At 51.8% G+C, this 22979-nt stretch overlaps 1 protein-coding gene across 1 annotated transcript; it reads right to left on the bottom strand.

Moving 5' to 3' along the window:
• Nucleotides 1-6093: 6093 nt before the first annotated feature.
• On the bottom strand, nucleotides 6094-22645 carry SLC22A8 (solute carrier family 22 member 8). The gene is made up of 10 exons (XM_045892555.1): nucleotides 22310-22645; nucleotides 12784-12887; nucleotides 12080-12234; nucleotides 11238-11406; nucleotides 9091-9214; nucleotides 8787-8902; nucleotides 7650-7864; nucleotides 6849-6957; nucleotides 6282-6485; nucleotides 6094-6193 (listed from the first exon to the last, which is right to left on the bottom strand). Exons 1-10 carry the CDS (start codon nucleotides 22643-22645, stop codon nucleotides 6094-6096), a joined length of 1632 nt encoding a protein of 543 aa, XP_045748511.1.
• Nucleotides 22646-22979: the final 334 nt, after the last annotated feature.

The raw sequence follows: 22979 nt of genomic DNA, 5'->3' as shown, positions 1-22979 counted from the left end.
TCTTTGGGAAGGGTTGCCAGAGAAAATACAGAACTCCCAGTATCGGATCAACAAATACATTTTCTTGTAGTGTAAATATATCTCTAATATTACATGGGACATACTTATACTAAAAAAATATTCATTGATCTGTAATTGAGATTTAACTGGGCATCCTGTATTCTTATTTGCTAAAATTGGCAGCCCCAGTCTCTGGTCCCCTGGGGACAACTCAGATCTTATGGGACCACAGTTTTGTTCAGTCGGAAGAAACTAAAGAGGTCAGAGGCTACTTTTGAAGGACTGGGACTTAAGACCAACATCATACATGATGTAGATCGATTCTTCCAGCATCTCAGCTTTTACCTTCTGGCTAATTCTGATTCAAAATTTTCCCTTTGTCTCGTTGTCTCTGTCCATAATTTTTTTGTTTTTGTTTTCATTTTTTCAGTTGAGCATGAACTTATTTTATTTGTAGCCACAACTCTAAGACAATCACTTGATTTCCTCCAACGGTTTGGCTTCTGAGCCCTGATCACTCAAGATCAGGGTAGTGCCGAGTTCTAATTGGATGGGCTTCTATGAGCTCTGATTGGTTGGATCATGGGTTGGGAATGTCAATAGAGTGAGTTGCAACTTCTTGCTTTTATTGAATTGAAAAAAAATTTTTTTTTTTTTTTAAGGAGGCTCCACACCCAGTGCAGAGCCCAGTGTGGGGCTTGAACTCATGGCCCTGAGATCAAGACCTGAGCTGAAATCAAGATGTTTCATTGACTGAGCCACCCAGACACCCCAACAACTTCTTGCTTTTAATTTGCATAGTGCATAGTATATAAAACATGGACTCTGGAGTCAGTTTACTTGGATCTAAATCCTCATTCCACATTTGCTGGTTGTGTAGTGAGTGCAAGTTGCTAAAATCCTGTATTTCTCAGTATTCTTGTTTGTAAGATGGGTATAATAGTCGTGTCTGCCTTGTTGGGTTATTGAGGGTTAAATGAGTGAATCCTTTAAGTAAAGATCTTAAAGTAGCCACTGCCCTAGAGCTCAGTGAGTATGAGCTGTTCTTATTATTTGTTTCTGGTAAAAAGGTGAGACAATCATATGGATTTTAGAGAGAAAATAGGCCTAAGCACATCTTACCCTAAGAACAGTGATTCTCGGGCGCCTGGGTGGCTCAGTTGGTTAAGCAACTGCCTTCGGCTCAGGTCATGATCCTGGAGTCCCAGGATCGAGTCCCACATCGGGCTCCCTGCTCAGCGGGGAGTCTGCTTCTCCCTCTGACCCTCCTCCCTCTCATGCTCTCTGTCTCTCATTCTCTCTCTCGCAAATAAATAAAATCTTAAAAAAAATAAAAAAATAAAAAAATAAAGTTAAAAAAAAAAAAAGAACAGTGATTCTCTACTGGAGGTGATTCCCCCCAACGCCCTCCCTCTCCAGGAGACATTTGGCAATGTCTGGAGACATTTTTGGTTGGATTTAGATTCAAGTAAATGGACTCCAGAGTCCATGTTTTATATACTATGCACTGTGCAAATTAAAAGCAAGAAATTGTTGGGGTGCCTGTGTGGCTCAGTCGATGAAACATCTTGATTTCAGTTCAGGTCTTGATCTCAGGGTTGTGAGTTCAAGCCCCGCACTGAGCTCTGCGTTGGGTGTGGAGCTTACTTAAAAAAAAAAAATCAATAAAAGCAAGAAGTTGCGACATGCTCTATTGGCATTCCCAACCCATGATCCAGCCAATCAGAGCTCATCAGATCACTGGGGTGGTTAGCAATCCTGGCGTGCAGTGGGTAGAGCCCAGGGATGCTGCTGAACATCCTACAATGCACAGGACAGCTTCCCATAATCAAGAATTTTCTGGACCCCAAATGTCAATAGTGCTAAGTTTGGGAAACCCTACCCTAAGAGATGTCTCAGACTTATTTTGAATAGTGATCAATCCCATACCTGCTTGGCCAAGGATATTCCAGGCATACAGATGACTCCTACCAGAATATTTCTAAGAATGCCCATGCTCTTATTGAATTAGGGAAAATGTTTGCAAGGTGAGGAGGAGAACTCCTCCTCCACGTTCTGCTGGAGTACAGCAGAGTAGCCTGGACTCTGAAGCATGGTGGCCCTTCCTTTCCTAGGCATTTCGTCACTGGAGGAGTCAAATCAGGACCCCAACCTTCCTGGGTCCAGGCCAACATTCTTCTCCACCATGTTCTAACTCGATTGTTGGTTTGAGGGTTCATGCCAGATTATTCTTTGTGGTGTGTTTCCACTTGGGGTCTCTGGCTGTCCCTCCCTGTTACCTGTCTTGTACGGACTGTCCATCCACCTCACTTCATCAGATACTTTGGCATATATCCGAACAGCATGGATGGTTAGGGTTCTGAGTTTTATGGGAGGTAGCCAGGCCCCGTATGAATTAGCTGATGCAAAGGGCCATGAAGGGAGGGGGAGTTTCTCAGTTCTTCCAGGCATAAATCTCCAAGTCATATTGTTGAGGGGAAGCAGTTGTATTCCCAACTTCTCCTGTAAGGACTTAAGATGCCTGCTATTCTTGTGCAGTTTACCCAAACTACACTTTTGTATTAAGTTGGGAGGGTGTTTACCATCTGTTGAGGCGCTGGGATACATGAAATCTTAGACTGTTTCGGACCTAGTCTGTCTAACTTCAAAGCCAGATTGTTTCCTGCTGATTTAGAGGTGTGCGCTGCCCAGCTAAAGAGGCCTTAGGGCTCATCCAGTCTCATTATGTACAGAAGAGAATAAGGAAGCTCAGAGAGGGATGTAACTCAGTCCAGCTTCCCCCCCCCCCCCCCGAATGTTGGTTCTGGGCTGGGACCCAGTGGGTGTCCAGATGCCTGACAACATTCTCTAGGCCAAGGTATATAAGAGCCTTGCAGCCTGGGGATGTGAGGACAGCTGGACAAACAGCTGGGGCCTCTGGGGCCAATCTCCTGCCAGGACTTGGTGCCCTGATGGGGGCGTGGGAGGAGTGTTGAGGGCAGTGGGGGAGATGGCCTCTACAAGCACCCTCCCTTTCTGAGCGTGAGCCCAGCTTTGCCTTTGAGAAGAGCCCCCTCCCTAGGGCCTGACTAGCTCCAAGCCAGGCTGAGCCTGGAAAAGGCTCAACTGGACACTCCAGGGACTAAATTGTGGTTGGCTCCTGGGATCATCTGGCTAGCAAGGAGACTTCCCACCAGCCTTCCAGCTCATGGAGGGTTTCTGGATGGAAATGCTACCATAGCGAATGATTGGCAGAATGAGAACTATCCTTTAGGGACATTCTGGGTCATTAAATACTCAGAGTTGGACTCCCTGGACCGACTGGAATGTGAACTTCAATTCTGGCCATGCTCACCAAGAAGGGGTCAAATCCAGGACTTCTGATTGGCCAAGAGCTACAGAACCACGTACGATCAGAGATGAATGCTGTCACTCACATGAAAACTTCTCATGGTACAGATAAGGAGACCAAGGCCCAGAGTAGGCAATGGATTTGTCCTTGGTCACACAGAAAACCCATCTAGAACTCGGTCCTCTTGATTCCCAACTGAGATGTGCTATTAGGGTACAATGCACACCAGATTCTGAAGACTTATGATGAATTAAAGGCTGTAAAATATCTTTATCGGTAACCTTTATGTTTATTACATGTTGAAATGGTAATATATGGGTATTTTGGGTTAAATAAAATATATTATCATATATACATACTTAAAATTAATTTTACCTCTTTTTAAGAACTAGCTACTAGGAATTTTAAATTACATAAGTGGCTTGGTTCCACTGGACAGTGCTGGTAAAGAACATTTAAGGAAGGGGTCTTAGGAAAGAACTCTGGGGAAGGTCAGTGCTCAGGAGACGATACAGGGAGAGGAGCTGCTTTTGGAATTGTTTGGTTTGGAAACCCTTGAGTTTAGCTTAAACAAAACAAAAGCTATTCAGAGAATTCAGGATATTTTCTTGAGCTCAGGGTCAGAAAATGTATCCAGGGCTGAGGAGGACCTGGAATCCATTAAGAATCAATGTGAATAGTCTCACTGAGTCTTTTTATCTGGGCCCCTGTGTCTCTGGTTCTCCCTTTCTCTGTGCCCTTTGCTTTTTTTTTTTCTCTGCAACCGGCTTTCTCTGACCCACTGGCATCAGGGCCAGCCCACCCTCATGCTAACTTGCCTTCCCAGGACAAGGGCCGAGGCATGGACTAGAACCTCTGTGACTCAGATCCCCAGCCCAGGAGGGAATACATGATGAATGAAACTTGGATCAGAAGGGCCCTCTGGTCCAGTCAGTCATGACCAGACCTGGAGGTCATGTAACTATTCAGTTGGCAGGTTCAGGGGATGTTGACCTTTGAGGAAGGGGTGGGGCAGGACGGGCAAAGCAGAGTTTTGTAGCATTTACAGGAAACCCTCCAGGAGACGCTGAAGGAGCAGCTGCAGTATGGGAGGGAGCTTCATGCCCTTGGCATCTCAGAAACTGGGAAAGGGGGGCGAGGCCAATAGGACCGAAATCGGCCGAGAGGCCAAGTTAACACAAGTTGATAATGACCTGTGGATTCAGCACTGGGGGTGCTGAGTGCTGTATGTGACAACTCTCTTGGGGAGGGGGGAGAGCCAGAGTGCTGTTTGAAGATGTACGAGGTTAGAAGGTACAAGGCAGGGAGGCACCCAGCTCCTTTATAAAGTTTAGTTGTGAAGGGGAGAAATTTCGAGACAGTGTGGCCCCCGCCGGGAGATACGACTCCAAGGGGGACTGGTTGGTTTGGTTGGTTTTCGTTAAGATAGGAGAGGCGGGAGCTTATCTGACTGGTGATGAGAAATGAGCCAGGAAAGAGCTAATAGGTGGAGGAGACCTGAGGGGGAAGACATCCGAAGGCTGCCTTCCGGAGGGGCTGGATGCAGAGCCCCATTGGGAGGACGGACTTTCTGCTGGGATTGAAGGGAACTCGGGGCACATGGGGTGACATTGGTGGCCTTTGACTATGGCTGTGGTTTTCTCACTTCAATCGGACACAGAGCTGTCTGGTGTCATGGGCCTGGGATGTCATTGGAGACCCGGGGCAAGCAGGTGGATCAGATCGGGACTGGAGCAGCACAGGCTTCCATCTGCAGCAGCTCTGGGCTTGTCTCGTCCTCTGCTCACGCGCACGCTGGGACACGTACGTGCACACACAGCGTCGTGCACACAGGGTATTTCCAAGCACAGGACTTGCTACGGGCTATTGCGTCCTCACCCAATTTGTATGTTGATGCTCTAACTTCCAGTGTGATGGCAATTTGAGGTGGGGCCTTTGGAAGGTAACTGGGGATAGAAGAGGTCATGAGGGTGGGGCGTCATGGTGGGATTAGTGTCCTCCCAAGAAGAGATGGCAGAAACCTTGCTTTTCTTGCGCTCTCCCTACCAAGTGCGGACAGACTGAGAAGGCCGCTGTTTGCAAGGCAGGAGGAGGGCTCCCACCGGAAACAGTCTGCTAGCACCTTGATCTTGAACTTCCCAGCGTCCAGAACTGGGAGGAAGAAGCACTCGTTGTTTAAGTGGTCTGTCTGTGGCATGTTGCTGTCACAGACTGAGCAGGCTTGGTGTATACGCGGCTCTGCGTGCTTACACATGCACACACAGGTTCCCATCAGCCCAGCCTCTACGTACCCGTGTGCCCATCCCTGCATGCAACACACAAGTCCCCGTGATGGTTGTGTAGCGCGCACATCCGTGTGGTGGCCTGCCCCCTTCTCCCTGCCACCCCCATTCCTGAGCAGCGTGGCTTGAGTTCATTGCCATTTATTGAACCCTCCCATCGAAGAAAGGGGTGGGGAGCAAGAAAGGGAAGCTGTCTTTGTTTAGGATTGAGCCAGGGAGCCCAAGGGGACCTCAGGGAAAGGAGGCTGGAACAATGGGGGAAGGTGGCAAGTGGGAAAGGGCTGGACAGAAGAATGGCAAGACCTGGGCTGAGGGAGGATGAGGACAAGGGTGGGGCATGGGAAGGCCTGTGGCCAAAGCTTTGGGCTGGAGCATGGAACTGCTCAGGGCCCCCCCAAGGTGCCCTCAAGAGCCCAGAAGCAGGCGAAGACTTGGCTAAGATTCGTTTCTGGAGGGCAGGGGAAGGGGGCTCTGTTGTCCTCAGCTGGGGTCCAGGCCCGGTCCAGAAGACTGCAGAGGGATCCTCTGGGATGCTTTTTCTGCTTCTGGTTCCTGCTTTGGTTTCTTTGCCCGCCAGGACCTAGGGAAAGAGATCTCAGGAAAAGCCCTGGGTCTGGACCTGCTTCCCCAGTGAGGAGTTCCAGTGGGACCAGAGGCAAGGGACTGACCAGGTTTCCACGTCTTGGATAGTCTCTGGCAAGGGCCGATTGAGGGTCTCAGGCAGGAAGTAGGCGGCACTGCCTCCAAGGAGGGTGATGGTCCCAAATATAATACTGGGGATGAAGGGCTGCAACTCCCCTGTGATTTTCACCAGCGGGGCTGACATGCTTCCTGCACGGGTCCACAGGTTGCTTACACCCATACCTGTTTGCCTTGGGAGAGTCCAGAGCAGGGATTGGCAGCCTGTGTGTGGTTCTTTTTTTTTTTTTTTTTTTAAGATTTTATTTATTTATTTGAGAGAGAGAATGAGAGAGAGAGAGCACATGAGAGGGGGGAGGATCAGAGGGAGAAGCAGACCCCCTGCTAGGCAAGGAGCCCGATATGCGACTCGATCCCGGGACTCCAGGATCATGACCTGAGCCGAAGGCAGTCGCTTAACCAACTGAGCTACCCAGGCGCCCCTGTGTGTGGTTCTTAAAGGACAGGTCTAGGACCCCTGGGCGGGGCAGGAGGATATCACAATCCCACCTGACCCCGTATCCTTTGGCTGGGCCAGCCCCTAGCCCAGCACCTACCGGATGACTGTGGGGTATAGCTCGGTCGTGTAGAGGAAGAGGCAGCTGAAGGAGCCGGATAGGCAGCCCTTCCCAAACACAGCCAGGACTGTCCTCAGGGTTGGCAAGTCTGCAGCGGGAAGAAAAGGCGATGGACCTCGGGCTCAGGAGCACCTGAGTGTTCTTCCTCCTCAGCGGACTTTGTCTCCCTTTTTGCTTTGGCTGCTGGAAAGCTCAGATATAAATTTAAAGCTGAGTAATAGTCCCTCTGCTATTTCTAGTGCTTTGCAGGCTGTCCTGCTGCATTTGTGCTTTTCCCTGGCTCTCATTCCCTACTCCCATATTTTGTTGTATATATACTTGTCCTAAAATAGCTCAAGTTCCTTTGGAAGGATATGGGTGTATCTGTCAACACACAAACATCTATATAAAAGTGGCTTTTCCAAGGTCGTGGTGGGCGTAGGTTGTGGGGTCTTCCCTGAGCACTGAGCTCTGTGGCTTTTCCATGCCAGCTCGTCTTCTGTAGCAATGTCACCAGGCCATGCCCGATCCCTGAGCAATCCCTCACACTGGCCAGATACCACCATACTTGCCCAGGCTGAGTCAGATCTGGAAAGGAGCTTTGATATCATCTAGCCCAACTGAGTCATTTTCTAGATGGGAGACGTGAGCCCCAGAGAGCGCAGGGACCTGCTCAAGGTAACACAGAGAATTAGGGGCAGAGCCAGTGGAATTGGGGTCCTACGCACCCCACTTCCCAGCCTGTGGCAGCCTGTGATGCCCACGGGCATGTTAGGTTCTGGTTTAGCCCTGGTTTCTCACCTGAGGGCACAAAGATGATAGCCAAGATGGACCCTCCTGCCAGGAGTAGACAACTGGCCTGGGTGATGTGTCGGCCTAGATAGTTTATAGAGAGGACAGTGATGAACTTGGCTGGGATGTCGACCCCACCAAAGATGAGCTGGAGGATGTAGAGGTTGACTCCAAATTCTTCCACACCCATAGCCAGACTGTAGTAGCCAAAACCGGTGGAAAACCTGAGGGGAAGAGAGTGATTGATTGGCACCTGCAGCCAGACTGGGGTCTCTCCCCAAACTGGTCATTGGGTCATAGGGATGATGAAAATTTCATTTCTTATCCCAGCTGCAGCTGATCAGTACGGGCTGCTGGAGAGCTGTTTTGAGCTCTCTGAGATTGTGTCTGGGCTCCGTGCTGGGATGGATTGGTTCTGTCTGACATGGGTATGGTCTAGGGTGTGGTGGCAAAGATCCACATAATTGACTCCAGAGAATATCAGGACTGGCAGGAGTCTGGGAGATCCAAGGAGGTAGTAAATGATCTCTCTTGGTTGGGTAATAGTTTAATGTCTAGAATGGGAGAGGTGAGAGTCAAGTTGTGCACCTGGGTCAGATGCCTCCCCTTTCCCTCTCAGAATCCTGGGATCCCTTCTGAAGTCCCTGGACATATTGGACCCTATTCACGTAGGGATAAAGAAGGGTCTCAGAACCAGGTGACAGAAAGGGCTTTGTAGGAGCTGTAGAATGTCAGACAGAAGAGAAGACTCGGAGAAGCATGAGGGCCAGCCTCGTTCTGTGGGGTCCCAGAGGGCAGAGCTGGGCCAGTGGGGGCAGTGACAGAGAGGCATAGAATGGGGAAATTGCCATGGCAGGGATGTGAGCTGTGAGCTGGGAAGGGGTTTGGAGCATTTGCCTTATGGGTGGGGTGGGCGTGACCTGACGAGGAAGCGGACCCCGATGGCTGGAACTAGGTGTGTGGCAGGTACACAGGAGATTTATTTCCAGGGTTGGGGCTGGGCTGGGGCAGCCCAGGGAGGGAATCTCTTGACTCCTCTTGCAGGTGCCCTAGACCTTCCCCTTAGGGGAAACTGCCAGAAGCCTTGTTCATCACCTCTGTTCTGTAGAGGTGCCAGGGTGTGGGCAGCGAGGGGTGGTGGGTTACCAGGCCAGAGAAAGACAACAGGTCACACGGCGCAGGTTGGGTGTCTGGAACAGGTCAGCTATGCTGTACTTGGCCTTGGCCAAGGAGATCTCCTTCTGCATGGTCAATTTGAGCTCCTTGGGGAAGAGGAAAGAGAGGGTTGCCATTAGTGATCAGCTGGTGGGCAGGAGAAAGAAGGGAAGGAGGTGCAGGCATCTCTAGAGGACTTTGCTTGGGGCATTGGATGTGATGTTGGCTTGTGAGCAGGGAAACAGAGGTGAGAGGAGGGTTCCTGCTCCAGACTACAGTCCCTCTCGGCTCCTACCTCCACGCTGAGTTTTTTTCCTTCTTCCTTCTTGCCATTGATGGCAGCCATCTGTCGGAGTATTTTCAGGGCCTTCGAGAATTTTCCAGAGAGGATCATCCAGCGTACAGACTCTGGTATCCACCTGGGTGCCAGAACCAAGTCACAGTGACTACCCTCATGCCAGAACCTTTTTTGAGGGACCGGAAGAACATCAACATCAACAGGGCCCAGGGGTAGGAGGTCCAGAAACCCGAGCTGTTTTACTGCAGATTTCACGGAATTTAAACTTGGCCAAGCTTTGCACCTGGACTGACTGCCGCCAGCACAAATTCTAGCTTTCTCTTCTTCCCCTTCCAGAAGAGCCTTCCCTCTCCTCTGCCCCCTACCTGGGCTACTTGTTATTGTTGGGTATCTTCCTTAGCTAGGAGCCTTGGGCCTAGGCCAAGGCAGGTGGATCCTGGGGAAGGGACGGCATGTTTAAGGCTAGATAGCTGGATGATCCTGTACATCCACCTCTCCAGCCTTCCTTGGGCCGCCCCCGGGGTGAAGAAGGAGCAGGGTTGCAGTCCTGGGGCAGCTTGAGAAGGTGGCTCAGGTTAGGATTATGACCTAGGGGATGGGTTTGGGGCAGAGGACCAATTCTGCTGTAATAGGAGCACAGCATGAGGTCCTGGGATTGGCAAGCAGGCAGCTAACCTCACTTTCCCCACCTCCAGGCTGTATTTTTGGGCTTGGTTCGCTCTGAGCAGACCCTAAGTGTCACTAGGCAAAGAGGAACAGAGGAGGAGGAGGTGTGGGGAGAAAGGAATGATATTTTTAAAAGTCCTTTCTGGGGGGGTGGTCAGCTGTGGCTGTGGCCTCCACAGGCACCCAGGGCCTGGACTCTGTCCTCTTCTCCCTGAGATTAGGAATAGTGGCTCCCAATCAGTGAGCCTTCCCTTGGACCAGGCACCCATGACCCTGGGTGACGGGCATTATTTTCATTTCGCCTAGGAAAATCTTGAGGCTCAGAGTGGGTGAGGCTTGTCCCAAGTCCCAGGGTAAAGGGGTTTGCACTCTCGACAGTTCCCCGCTGACCCTCTGCCCTTATTTTCTTCCCCACTTTCTGCTCCTTGTCTGCTCCCATCCCAGGTTGTGAACATTCCCTAGCTCTACCCTGGATCCTCTGACCACCTCTCTTTCTGCAAGATTGTCCAGACCCCTCTAGAAGATTCTATTCTCATTTTCAAATGGAGACCATCCCAGTTCTGTGTCTTTTTGTGTAACCCTGGGGGATAGCTTGACTTCTCTGAACCTCAGTTCCCTCATGGGTCAAGTGGGATAATGATGCCTCCTTCACACAGAGATGCCATGAGGACTGGAATGATTTAGGTGGATGCCTAGAACAGGGCCTTGCACAGAGTAAGTGCTCAGCAAAGGGTCACTCCGAGTCAGTTTATGCATCCGACTCTTGATCTCAGCTCAGATCTTGATCTCAAGGTGGTGAGTTCAAGCTCTGCACTGGGCTCCACGCCCAGCATGGAGCCTACTTAAAAAACAAAAAACAAAAAAAACCAAATTACATTTCGGAGATTCAGTTCCTGTTTTCAGTGTGTCCTTAGGTTTGATGTGATGATAGTGAGCTCTTTACCTATTTGGGGTCTCTGACCCAGACACCTCGATTCTCCCAGGTCCCCAGGTTTGGGCTTTCCTTTCCTTTATCCCTCATATCTAGAAGTCCCCAAACCCTGTGGATTTGTCCTTCAAAATGCCTCTCAGACTTGTCCCCGAGGCTCCCCCTGCCCACACAGTCACGTCCCTTCTCTCTCTCATCCCCACCTCCTTGGGTCTGTCCTGTGCCACCAACAGAAGCTTGGTCAGGCCTTTCCACACTGCAGACACGTTCGGAGACATTCTCTGTCCCTCCACATGAAGCTGAGGCTCCTTGGCTTTCTGTGCTCTCCACAGTCTGGCCCCATGCCCTGCCTCTCAACTTAGCCCCTTCCTCCCCTGAGTGCCCCCCAGACATCTGCTCCAACAGCACATCTTTGTGTACTAACTCCTCCTCCTTGGAATGCCCTTCCCGACTCTGGGACAGAGGTGTCTTGACTGGTCAGACGCGGGCTCCCCCTGTTTGGCCCCGGCGGGCATGTAAGGAGGGAGATGAAGAGGAAAGGGCCACATACCAGGACAACAGGAAGAAGGCGAAGAAGGGAATGGACACGGTTAACTGTAGCCAGCGCCACTGGGGGATGGCATAGGCCAGGCCAGGCAGAATGAACTGGCCACAGGTATAGAAGTAACCCATTAAAGTTGACATGATGGCCCGCATCTGGATGGACAGGCACTCGACATCTGCAGGAGGAGCCCAAGGACCAGATTAAGATCGTGCTGGGCCCTGGGCCACCTTCCCATGAAGGGGCACCAGCTCCTGCCCACCCCCCATCAGCTACTTGATCTGACCCTGATCCTAAGGGTTCATCACTCCCGTTTTACGGATGCTGTGACTAAGGCTCAGGAAGGTAGGACTCAAACTTAGGTCTGTCTGACTTCCAAGCCCACACTTTTTTTTTAAAGATTTTTAAAAAAATTATTTTTAAGTAATCTCTAGACCCAACATGGGGCTCGAACTCACAACCCCGAGATCGAGTCACATGCTCTATCAATTGAGCCAGCCAGGCACCCCCCACCTCCAAGCCCACCCTCTTGACTGTCTTTCCAGAGGCAAATGACTACCCTTATTTTGCCTCAATGTCCTTGTCTGTAAAAATAGGACAACAGTGTCGCCTCGTTGTGTGTGTGGACTGAATGGGATTGTGTCCCTGGCAGAGTGTCAGGCCCGGGGAGGGGGTGGGGTCCTCGGTATTGATCGCTGTTGTCGTTATGCTCAGAGGGGGGCTCTGAGATCCTGAGAGGGGCAGCACCTTATGTGACCAAGATCACAGGGAACCTGTGTTGAGCCAGGCCCTTGGCTTCAGGCTGGGGTCCCTCAACTCCTGTTCCCTTGCCTCTTCCCCCTGTGGCTCACTCAAGATCGCGGTGCTCAGGACAATGCCTGAGATGCTCCAGCCACTCAGGAAGCGGAAGACCATGTAGATGGAGACGTTGGGGCTGAAGGATGCCCCTGAACCACTGGCTGCCAATAGCAGGTAGCTGCAGGTCAGGATGGGCTTGCGGCCAAACCTGGAGCTCAAAGGAGAGGAAGGACCGATTAGCCACAGTGAGCTAGCTGAGACAGTGACTGCAGGTCTTGGGGCAAAGGGTTGGACCACCTCCCAAAGGGCTAGGTCGAGCATGCAATTCCCGCTTTAGACAGAGCCTGACTGGTAATTGCTATTTTGTTGACAGGTTTGCAGTTACAGGTTCAAGTTAATGAGTGATCGGCCTCTATCCCCAGCTTAGTGGCCTGAGCAGAGGTCAAGGGACTTCCCATCTCTAAACAGTCCATGCACCCCACCTCCATGGCCGCACAGGCCACTATGCTGTGTCTGAAAACCTCGAGGCTTTCCCCCAGGGTCTGAGGAGGTGGGAAGACTCAAGTTGGGAGGGCTTGGGGCAGGGAGAAGGCTGTGCCCCGAAAGGGACTGGGACTTGCCCAAAGCCACAGAACAGGGACAGTACTTCCTGCCTCCCTCAGCTCTTTGCCTTTTGGGGGGCGGTGCATAGGTGGTCAGAGTGAGGTGGGATGTCCCTATAGGTCGTGCGTCCCCTCCGGAGGCTCCCCGGTCTCACCTGTCTGACAGGTCTCCTAGCACGATCCCTCCAATCAGTGTACCCGCCATGAAGACAGACTGGGCCACCTCCTTCAGTATTCTGGAGTCACACACCAAGTCCCACTGCACAGGAGAAAGGTCGTGCCAGCCTGGCTCGGTCCAGACTGGCCCTCCCAGCCATGCTCAGCCTGAGCCCCACAGTGCCTGCCCGCTCCTGGAGCCGTCACCCGACTTCCCTGAGCCTGGACCCCACTCCCAAGCCCCGTTCTGCGTTCAATTGGGCCCAGGGCTCCTTGGGTCTGCCTGGGGCTCTTTGGGTCCCTGACCCGTGGGGTGTAATAACAGTTCCTCTCCAGCGTGCGGGGCCTGTCAGAGGCTTGTAGTATCTGCCTAGCTGTCACTTCCAGGTCTGTTCTCAACTCCTGCCCTCGTCCCCTCCAAGCTTGCCTGTGCCCCGGGCAAGGTCAGGGCCGGTCTGCAGCCTAGGTCTCTCCCTCTCCTCCACGGGGACACTGCTCTATGGTTGACACCTCGCTCCATCCCACATCCTCTGTCTTTGTCTCTCAGATCTCTCCTTCTTGGAAACTCCTTCCAGTCCACATTCACTTTGTTTCTCCCTTCCCTTCCAAGCTGAATCTCTCAAATGAGAAGCTATACTTGCTGTCACCCTGGTCTCATCTCCCGCTCATTGCTCGTCTGCCCCTGCCACTCCACCGACACCGTGCTCTCCAGAGAGAGCTTTTCACTAAGCCCACTGGAACCTTCTGTAGCCTGCCGTGCCCTGACTTTCGGCAGCCCCTCACATTGCTGATGCTGACCTCTCCCTCCCCCTGGGCTTCCTCTCTCCATTTACCACTCCTCCTCTTCCTCCATGGGCTCCTTTCTTTCTATCCCTTAAAGATTCCCCAGGGCTCTTTCTGGATCGTCCTCTCTTTTTATCCACTTTCCTGAGGAAACGTCACCTGCTCCTATGGCTTCAATTTCTATTTTATGAGGAAGACGCCAATCCATATCTTCAACCCAACCTCTCTTCTGGCCTGGACACCAGTCGAGTCCGCTGCCTTCTTGGAAATTCTACTTGGATGATGTCTCACGGTCACCTCAGAGTCAACAAGACTTGTCACCCACTCCTCAATCTCAGTGGCTGGGAGCCCCTCCTTTGCCTCATCCTTCTCCAGTGCACCACCATTCCACCCTCCAGTTTCTAACTTCTGAATATTCCTGGAATCTGGATTCTTCTATTTCCACTGCTATCTTAGTGCAAGGTTAATAATAACGGCCGATTTTTATGGAGGGCTTACTATGCACCAGGCCCTGCTATAAGGGAGCATTTCCCAAGCTTTCACTTCTTCAGTCCCCACAACAACCTTATGCTGGGGCATGACTATCATCATCATCATCCACATGCTACAGATAAGGAGACTGGGGCCAGCTGATGATTATTGTGATGATCTTCAGACAGGTCTCCCAGCCTTCGATTTCAGTTCCTCTTATCTGTGCTTCCCCTGCTAACATGAATGGCTTTCTAAAACTCCACTCAGGTCAGGTTCCTGTCTTGCCTAAAGCACTCACTGGCTTCCTCCTGCCTTTTGGGTAAAGAGAAAGCGCTGTTAACACAGATTTATAAAGCCCTCATGCTCTGGCCCCTGCCTTACCTGTCTGGCCTAATCTCCTGCTAATCCCCAACACACACCCTTTGTCTAGCTGTCCTGAACTACTTGTGTAATGAAGTGGAGAATTTTATTAACTAGAAATGCCTCACAAGAATGTTTTGGAAGTGAAACAGTGTGGGGGAAGAACCATACATCCCAGGGAGCTCTTTCCACGTCCTCTGCTGGAAGTGAGGGGGATGGGGTGGATGAAGACTCCAGGTGCTCCGGCTGCCTCCGGGTGGCCCAGCATGGCCAGCAAACCCAGTGAGCTCTTCTGGCTGAGAAGGGAGGCTGCCTGGTATGTGTGTGGCATGAGGGGAGGGTAAAGGGTGAAGGAGGAAGTGAGGGGGTGTGAGGAGGAGTACGCCAGAGGGTGTCTAGAGAGACTTCTGGTACATTGTGGCATGCTGTGGAAAGCTCCTTTAGGAAAATCTAAAGTAAAGACCTCCTGTCCACCTAAATTCATTCACACCCCCTCCCCCTTCCACAGTAAACAGCACATTTCCCAGGTGACCCAGTAGCTGAGTGGGGTCATGTTGTTCTTGATGGTGCAATGTGAGCGGAAGAAATGCTTGTTACTTCCACATCATTTGATTAAGAGAGAAGCCTTGGTCTGGACTGGAATGCCTTCTCCCTTCCTGTTGATGGGAAGAGTGACAACTAGAACAACTCGGGAAGCCATGTGTTGAAGATGGCAAAGCTGCTGTCAGTCTGGGTCCCTGAATGACCCTATGGGGCAGAGTCCATCAACACGAAATTCCCACCTTAACTATTGCATGAGAAAGAGAACCACTTCTATGCCCCACAAGCCATTGAATTACCGTTGACTCTTTTGTTATGGCAACATGGCCTATCCTGATACATTCCACAAGAGGTTGCAAATGGAAATTTGATTCCCCCCCTCACCAGCCTCCATGTTATTTAGTGCCTCAAGAAATCATTCTGCTTGGATCCTGAGAGGGTCAGTGTCAGACCCATTTGGATTAGTTTAAGACTGTTGCCCTTCTCCACTGAGACCAGATCTGCCAGGTCCTGATTTCTACAAACTACTTGCGGTGAGGTACGCATTAGAATAATGGTCACAAGCCAGTTTCTACTTGAAATTTGAGCAATGTACAGGAAATACCATTTCTAGAATGGGCTTTGACTCATGTTTAAAACATGCCCAAATCCTTATAATGACCCATAAATTCCTGCAGAATGAGCAGATTTATTCCTGTTACCTCTCTGCTCTCATTTGTTATTACTATCTCCCCCATGGACTCCACTGTACTTGGTCTTCTTGCTGCTCCTTAAACATGTCAGGCACCTCAGAGTCTTGGCATATGGTATTTCCTTGGCCTGGAATGTTCTTCCCCCAGATAGCCGCTTGGCTTGCTCCTTCACCTCCTTGAGATCTTCTCAACAAGAACCTCCTTGACCACCCTATTTAAAATTGTAACTCCCAGCTGTCTACATTACTCCATCCCCCTTTATTTTCTTGATTGCAATTTTACCATGAGGTATACTACATAGTTCCTTTTTGTGTGTTTGTTTCTCCCTCAGATTATCATCTTGATGAGGGTAGAGTGTTTCATCTGTTTTGTTCGCAACTGTACTTCCATTGCTTAGAACAGAGCCTGGCACATAGTAGGCACTCAGTAAATATTTGTGGGATTGAAGGAATGAGCATTCCATAGAAAGAACAGAGAAATGGAGAACCTTAGTGGTTAAGATATGCTGATGTCTAAAGGAGAGGTCATAGGGTCCACATTCCAGATACTACATGGAGGACAGTTTTGCTTTGCCAGAATGAGCGTATGTCAGGTTGGAGAGTGTCTAGGCTATATTTGTAGACTCTATAACCACATGTTAGCAAGAAGGACTGGAAAAATTTTACAATCACACTGGAAAAACTTCTAGGGCAAACTGTCTACTAGGGGATGGTAAAATGGGGGTTTAAATCTTGGAAGAAGCGCTTTGTGGTTAGATATTTAAAAAATCTTGGATTTCAAATGCACTCTTAGTTGCTCCCAGAGATTTTATGGTTAATAAAACTCATTGAAACGGATGATAAAACTGTGGCCAGGGTTGCCCTGCCGATTAACACAAATCCATGGGGCTCAGATCTGGGACATGCAACTGCTAGGGGTTGAATTGTGTCCCCTGAAAAGATAGGTTGAAGTCCTAACCGCTAGTACCTCAGCATGTGACCTTATTTGAAAATAGCAATGTGGCAGATACAATTAGTTAGGATGAGGTCATACTGGGGTAGGTCTGGGCCCTCCACCCAATATGACTGGTGCTCTTGTAAGAAGAGAAGATACAGACACATAGGGAGGACACCATGAGACATTGGAGGCAGAGACTGGAGGGATGCATGGATAAGCCAAGGGACGCCAAAGATCACAGACAACCACCAGAAATGGGAAGAGGCAAGAAAAGATTCCTCCCTAGAGCCTTGGGAGAGAGCATCCCTACACCTGGATTTTGGACTTCTAGTCTCCAGAACTGTGAGACAATAGATTTCTATTGTTTTAAGCCACCCGGTTTATGGTACTTTGTTATGGAAATTCTAGGAAACAGATACACTGTGTGATTCCTGTATGTTTGAAATACCTGTGGGTTTGGTAGGTGGTAATGGGAAGGGGATTGGGAAAGGGATTCCTCTCCACCTGGCCATGAGGGAACCAGACATAGAGAGAACTGGAGAGATTTTTTAAAGGCATCCTGGAATTCTGGGGGGGAGGGAAAGATACCTAGAGACATTTTGGGCATGCTTTGGTGGTGTGGTTAGCTGCAAAAACCCTTGAGAAGGCCTTGTTAAGAAAACCTATAACTGAAGGCTTGGTTGGTCTCAAAGGTGTTGAGAATGTGGTTTATGTTCCTTTGACTTGATGCACAGGCTGGGCCACATGGGGTCTGCACTATCGCTAGATTCAGTGACAACATCGTGCTGTGTGTTCCTCTCTGCTTTTACGCTTGTCATCGTGTCCTTGTTCTCATCATGGTGCCAGCCCTTCAGGCCCTGGAGATAGAACAGGAAAGCTCAAGGCCAGAGAAGAATTGCAGGGGCCTCGGGGGACCAGCCTGTGCATCCAAGCCCACTTGGACCCTCAGACTGAGCTGGGCACCCACAGGGCTGAGGTTCAGTGGTGTGGGAGCTATGGGCTACAGCTCCTCTCCAGGGAACCCAGAACCCACAATCCATGCTCCCCACACTTTCCAGACTTGAAAGAAAGGCCTTTGTTCCCTCTTAATTTCCTAGTAAAGCTCTTTCTGAAAAATTCCAACCTTATCTCTGCTGAACTCAGAGAAAGGAATGTGTGGTCGCCTCTGCCAGGAAGGCTTAGGGGATCAGAGGGGGAGGGAGACTCTCTCCAATCCGGCTGGACCCTTAGCTGTGCTCACTCACATCACGGGCATGGTCCTCCCACCTGTGCCTCCTCCTTCGGAGGGAAGTTCCTTATTATCCTGTTCTACAGATGTGGGGACAGAAGTGGAGAGGAGGGCTGACACCCCAGGTCACTGACTGTTGGGATGGAGCTGGGACCTGCACCCAGGCTTGTCGTTTCCACGAGGGGAGGGCTAGGTGCAAGCCGTGGAGTCTGGTAAAGCCATGGGGGCCCAGGTGAACTGGGAAGGGCTGTGACAGCTGATTCCCCTTTTCTTGGGGGACCCCTACTCTTCTGGTGGGGACAACCCCTCTAATCTCAGGACACGTCTATTAGCCATAATAGTGACAACAACAGCCCCAGCAGCTGCTGACATTAGCTGAATGCTCCGCAGGGACCCTGTGCCCATGCGGTCCTTGCATGGTCTCCTGTCGGGTTCACCCTTGCTCTCTTCCTCACTTTTACGGATGAGCAAACCAAGACTTCTGGCCTCATGACATTCCTAGTAAAGGGCAGAGTCAGGATATGAACTCTGCTGCTTGACCCTGGCTCACGATCACACGCTGTCCATCTTGGGGGTGGCCCCCGGCCTCTGCTAACTGGGGTCACCTGGACCGAGCCGGTTGCCAGATGCCACGCACCTCTATTACCAACCTCTGCCCTGGGGCTGGCACATCCAGACCCTGCCCCCGCTCCAGCGACCCACCTCTAGGTAAGGCTGGGCCACTGTTTTACCCCAGCCTCATGGGGACCTGAACCCCGCTTGCCCCACCCCAAGCAGATGGAGCACAGATTTGTCCCCGATACAGCCAGAAACAGAAAAATTGCTGTGCTGGTAACCAGCACCTCACTGGCTCTGGCCACTGACACTTTCCTGGCTGGGCAGGGACCCCTCGCATGGGTCCTGACCCTCATGCCTGACCCAGGAAAGGGTACAGTACTCTGAGGACTGGTGAACCCCTGTGTTTGTTGGGATGCAGATCCCCCCCCCACCCCAAGTGCTGGCATCATGTCTGGGAACCTGGATGGCACAGATGTGAACTGATGCTTGACCAAGTACAAGACCTGCAACCTCTGTTCTTGGCCAGGCTCCCTGGAGGGAAGCCACTTTCCAGCAGTCAGCAGGGTCTGAGTCCCGCCTGTCGGCCTCTGACGGGGACACAACCTTCGTTCAGCATTAGCTGAGCACTTACTATGCACCTGGCCCAGGGATGAGAAAGATGGGCTGGAGGGGCGCCTGGGTGGCGCAGTCGGTTCAACGCCTAACTCTTGATTTCGGCTCAGGTCATGATCTCAGGGTCGTGATCTCAGGGTGGTGAGATCGAGCCCTGTGTTGGGCTCTGCACTCAGTGCCAAGTGTGCTTGAGATTCTCTCTCCTTCTCCCTCTGCCCCTTCCAATCATTCTCTCTCTCTTGAGATAAATAAATCAATCTTAAAAAAAAAAAAAAAGGATGGGTTGGAGAGACACCTTCCCTGTGCTGGAGGAAGCCGCCAGCCTCCTGGGGCCACAGGGTGCTTGGTCAGAGGGATCCACTGTGGGTGGGCTTAGTCTTAAGGAGCCTCATTGCCCGGCTTTAACTCCAGCTCCACCTTTGATGAAACATGGTGGGGCCGTGGGCCAGGGGGCCAGGGACTTGTGCCTGCATTTCCTCCTCTGTACAAATGGGACAATTAAGGTGTCAACCTCTGGGTTGTTGTGAGGATCGAAGGCGTTAATAAGGGCCAGGGGCTTAGAGCCATCAGGCACGGGGCAAGCACAAAGTAAGGGGTAGGGATGATGGGTACGTCACTGTTCCCTGCACCATTGTTGTCTCTCCGGCTAGCTCCGTGATTTCAGAGGACAGGGACGGTGGCTTTCACTCCTCCTCTCCGATTTCCCAGGGGCCAGGTGCACAGCAAGTCACTCATACATTTGGAAACTTTATAGGTATTGAGACATCTTTGACTCCCTCCCTGTCCCTCACCTGCATGTCCGTTGGGTCCCCAAGTCCCATGGATTCTGACTCCCTAAACTCTCTGGTATCTATTCCCACCGTCCCTTCCACTCATCCTCCTTTCCCTGGATCCCAGTGGCAACCTGCTAACCGGTCTCCCTGCCCCTGGACTAGAACTCTCCACCAGCCACTCTCCACCCTGCAGTCAGAGGGACCATCCCTGGAGGGTGATCTGAACGCACCACACTCCTGCTCAACACCCTTCGATGGCTCTCTATCGTCTTGGAACAGAGGCTACTCGCTCCCCTTAGCTTCCAAGCCGGGCCCTCCTCTTCTCCGGCCCCATGTCTGGTGGCCTCCGCGCTCCATGGCTCGCCCCTCCAGGATTCCCCTGTCTCTCGCAGTCCTGACGGTTTTGTTCTCATCCTGCTCCCATAACCGTGCATTTGCCCCCTGCGCCCTCCAACGCTGTTGCTTTGGCCTGGGGCACGCTTGCCCACTTCCACCTGCCTGCTTCCTGTCTCCCTTGTCACACCCGGTGTGGCGTTGCTGACTCCAACTGACCCTCCTGGGCCCCCCTCCAGGCTGGTTAGATGCCCCGACCCTGGGCTCCCAGAGCACTCTGACGGTATAAAGCTCCTATCCATTCACTCCGTAAATACTGATTTCGCGGTGCCTCCTCTGGGCCAGGCTCTGTTCTAGCTGCTGGGGAGGCAGCAAAGCAGCTGCAGATCTCGGCCTCAGGAAGCATGTGTATTGCATTATGGCGCCAGCAGTCCTCGAGGGGTGGCTCTGTCTCTCACTAGAGGGGAGCTCCTGGAGGGCAGGCGGGGAGCAGGTAGACTATGGCTCTTTGTCCTCAATAGTAGGCATGTAGTTGTTAGTAAGTGTTCGTTTGCTGCATTTCGGGCACTGAGCTTGGCACGAGGAGGAGAAGCAACTATAATATAATCCAGGGGTATGAGAGTCAGCGAGTGTCATAGTTCAGAGCATGACTCTGGGGCTAGATGCCTCTGCTCAGATCCTGAATCTGCCCCTTTGCTTGTGGTGCGAACTTGTACGAGCTCCTTAACCTCCATGCTTCGGTTCTCCGGTCCCATCTGAAAAAATGAGCTTATAATACTAACTACCTTACAGTGTTGTCAGCAAAGTTAAAAGTGTTAATATTTCTAAAGCGCTTAGAACAAGGGCCTGGCACGTAGTACCTGCTTTATGTATAAATAAATATTCATGAAACACATGAAAAACAGTTATACAGACTAGGAACACAGAGAGTCTTGGGTTCAAATTCCACCTCTGCCAGGTCCTAAGCGTAGGAAATCCTGGGAAAGTTGTGGAACCAGGCTCCGCGTGCTGTCGCCTGGGATTCCAAGAGCCCTCACCCTCAGCACGCCCAGTGCAGCCCTGGGGCAGGGTAAACACTTGGAAATGCAGCTCTCCTAATGGGGCAGAAGCAACATCCCGAGGGGCTCATGGTCCCTGAGGGGAGAATGAAGACAGTGGCCTCTCTGTTCCCAGCTCAGATGCCACGCCTCCTCCGGGAAGCCTCCCTAGAATCCTGTGGTTCGTCCCTCTTTCCTCCTTCCAACTGCTGTAAACATCTATCCCTCTCTGTGCCTCTTAGGGGTGTTCACCTTAAATCCCAGTTCCAAAACTGACCAGCTGTGTGATACTGGACCCTCACTTGCCTTCTCTGAGTTTTGCTCTTTTTGATCTGTAAAAGGAGCTAAAATCACGTTCGACGGGATAGGGCTGTGAGAATCACAACGTCTGCAAAGCACCAAAATGTGCCTGGCAGTTTGCAGATCCTCCCTAAATGCTCGTTCCTGGTTCTTCCTCCTCCTCCTCTCCCCCATCACCGTGGTCTCCTGAGTGGCCTGTCAGTTCATCCGAGGGTCAGATTTACTTCTGTCGGTCCCAGGGATGGCAGGTGGAAGAATCAGGAAATAAGTAAAGGGCCGAACACATGGCAGGTGAACCCGTGAGTAACTCTGGGGGCTTGGGGGATGCGCTGGTCCCTCCTCCCCACACCCTCCCTTCTTGGGACCTTCCAACAAGATGGAATTTCCTTCCTTTTCCTTTCCTGCCTGGCGAACTATCTCGAAGTTCGAACTATCTCAGCTCGAGCGAGGGCCACTTCTTCAGGGAACTTGCCTCCCCAGCCTGACCCCGCCCCCCGCCGGTCCCCACACCCAGTCCTAAGTGGCCCTAGTCTAAGGTCACAGCCCTAAGTACTTTGAAGTTGTAATTTTACATTTCTTTATGTGGTAGTTCCGTCCCGCAGGGCTGTGGACCCCGTGGTATTTGGGACAGTGCATTTTTGTGTCCTCAGAGCTTAGCATCGTGCCTGTCACGGAATGGGCTGCGTGTTGCGGGAGCGCTGACAACTCTAAACGCGACGAAACTGAACTTGCTGGTTCGTTTGCATCTGCACCCAGGTCCTTCCTCTCTGCCTGCCCAGCGCCCTGTCCTCCGGTCCCAGTCCTAGGGAGACTAGAGCCTAGCCTGTTCTCCCGTCCCTGAGTGCGGCAGGGTGTGGGCTGCGTGCTGTGAGTCGAGGAAGAAGGGCCGCCTCTGGGCATACCTCAGTCACAATGGAGGCCGCGGTGCTGAGGTCATAGGCCCAGCCATCCAGGCACGGCTCGGTGGCCCCCTGGGTGTCGTTGGGCAGGCTGGCGTTGGGTGGATAGCTGAAACGGAGGCACGTCTCAGCCTTCCCATTCAGGCCCTTGGGGAGCACCCAGGGCCCCGTGGAGGCGTTGGGGGGCGGGCGACAGTGGTGGGCCGGCGTGGTAGCTGTGAAGATCTGCAGCAGGTAGTGGTTGGCCAGGCAGAGGATTGGGAGGCTGAGCAAGACCGTGTTCAGGAACTGGAAGGGGCCCTTGCTGCCCACTCGGTCCATGAGCTCAGAGAAGGCCATGGTGCAGTTCAGGATGAGCCAGAGCTGCAGGCAAGGCACCTGGCCAGGGAGAGGCAAGTATGCATGTGGTTCTGTGCCGGTAAGTGGGTAGGTGTGGAAACCCCGTGGGAGGGTGGGCCGGGTGTACGCGTGAGCACGGCGTGCGGATAGATGTGTACAGATGCGGGGCTCAGGTGTGTGGGGCCACATGGGGATACAGGAGGACACACCCAGCGGCGTGTCGAGGCGTGGGGCCACAGGTGTGGTGTGTGTCCAGGTGTGTGTGCACAGGGGTGTCTGCTGTGATGTGTGTCTTGAGGCTGGAGTGTAAGGTGCAGCTGTGTGAGCTTGGGCG

Source organism: Mirounga angustirostris, unplaced genomic scaffold, assembly GCF_029215605.1.
Source record: "Mirounga angustirostris isolate CCGP_5_RB_7025 unplaced genomic scaffold, mMirAng1.0.hap1 SCAF_13, whole genome shotgun sequence".
Lineage (NCBI taxonomy): Eukaryota > Metazoa > Chordata > Mammalia > Carnivora > Phocidae > Mirounga > Mirounga angustirostris.
Note: the sequence above shows the minus strand (reverse complement) of the source record. Positions and strands in the feature narration are given on the sequence as shown.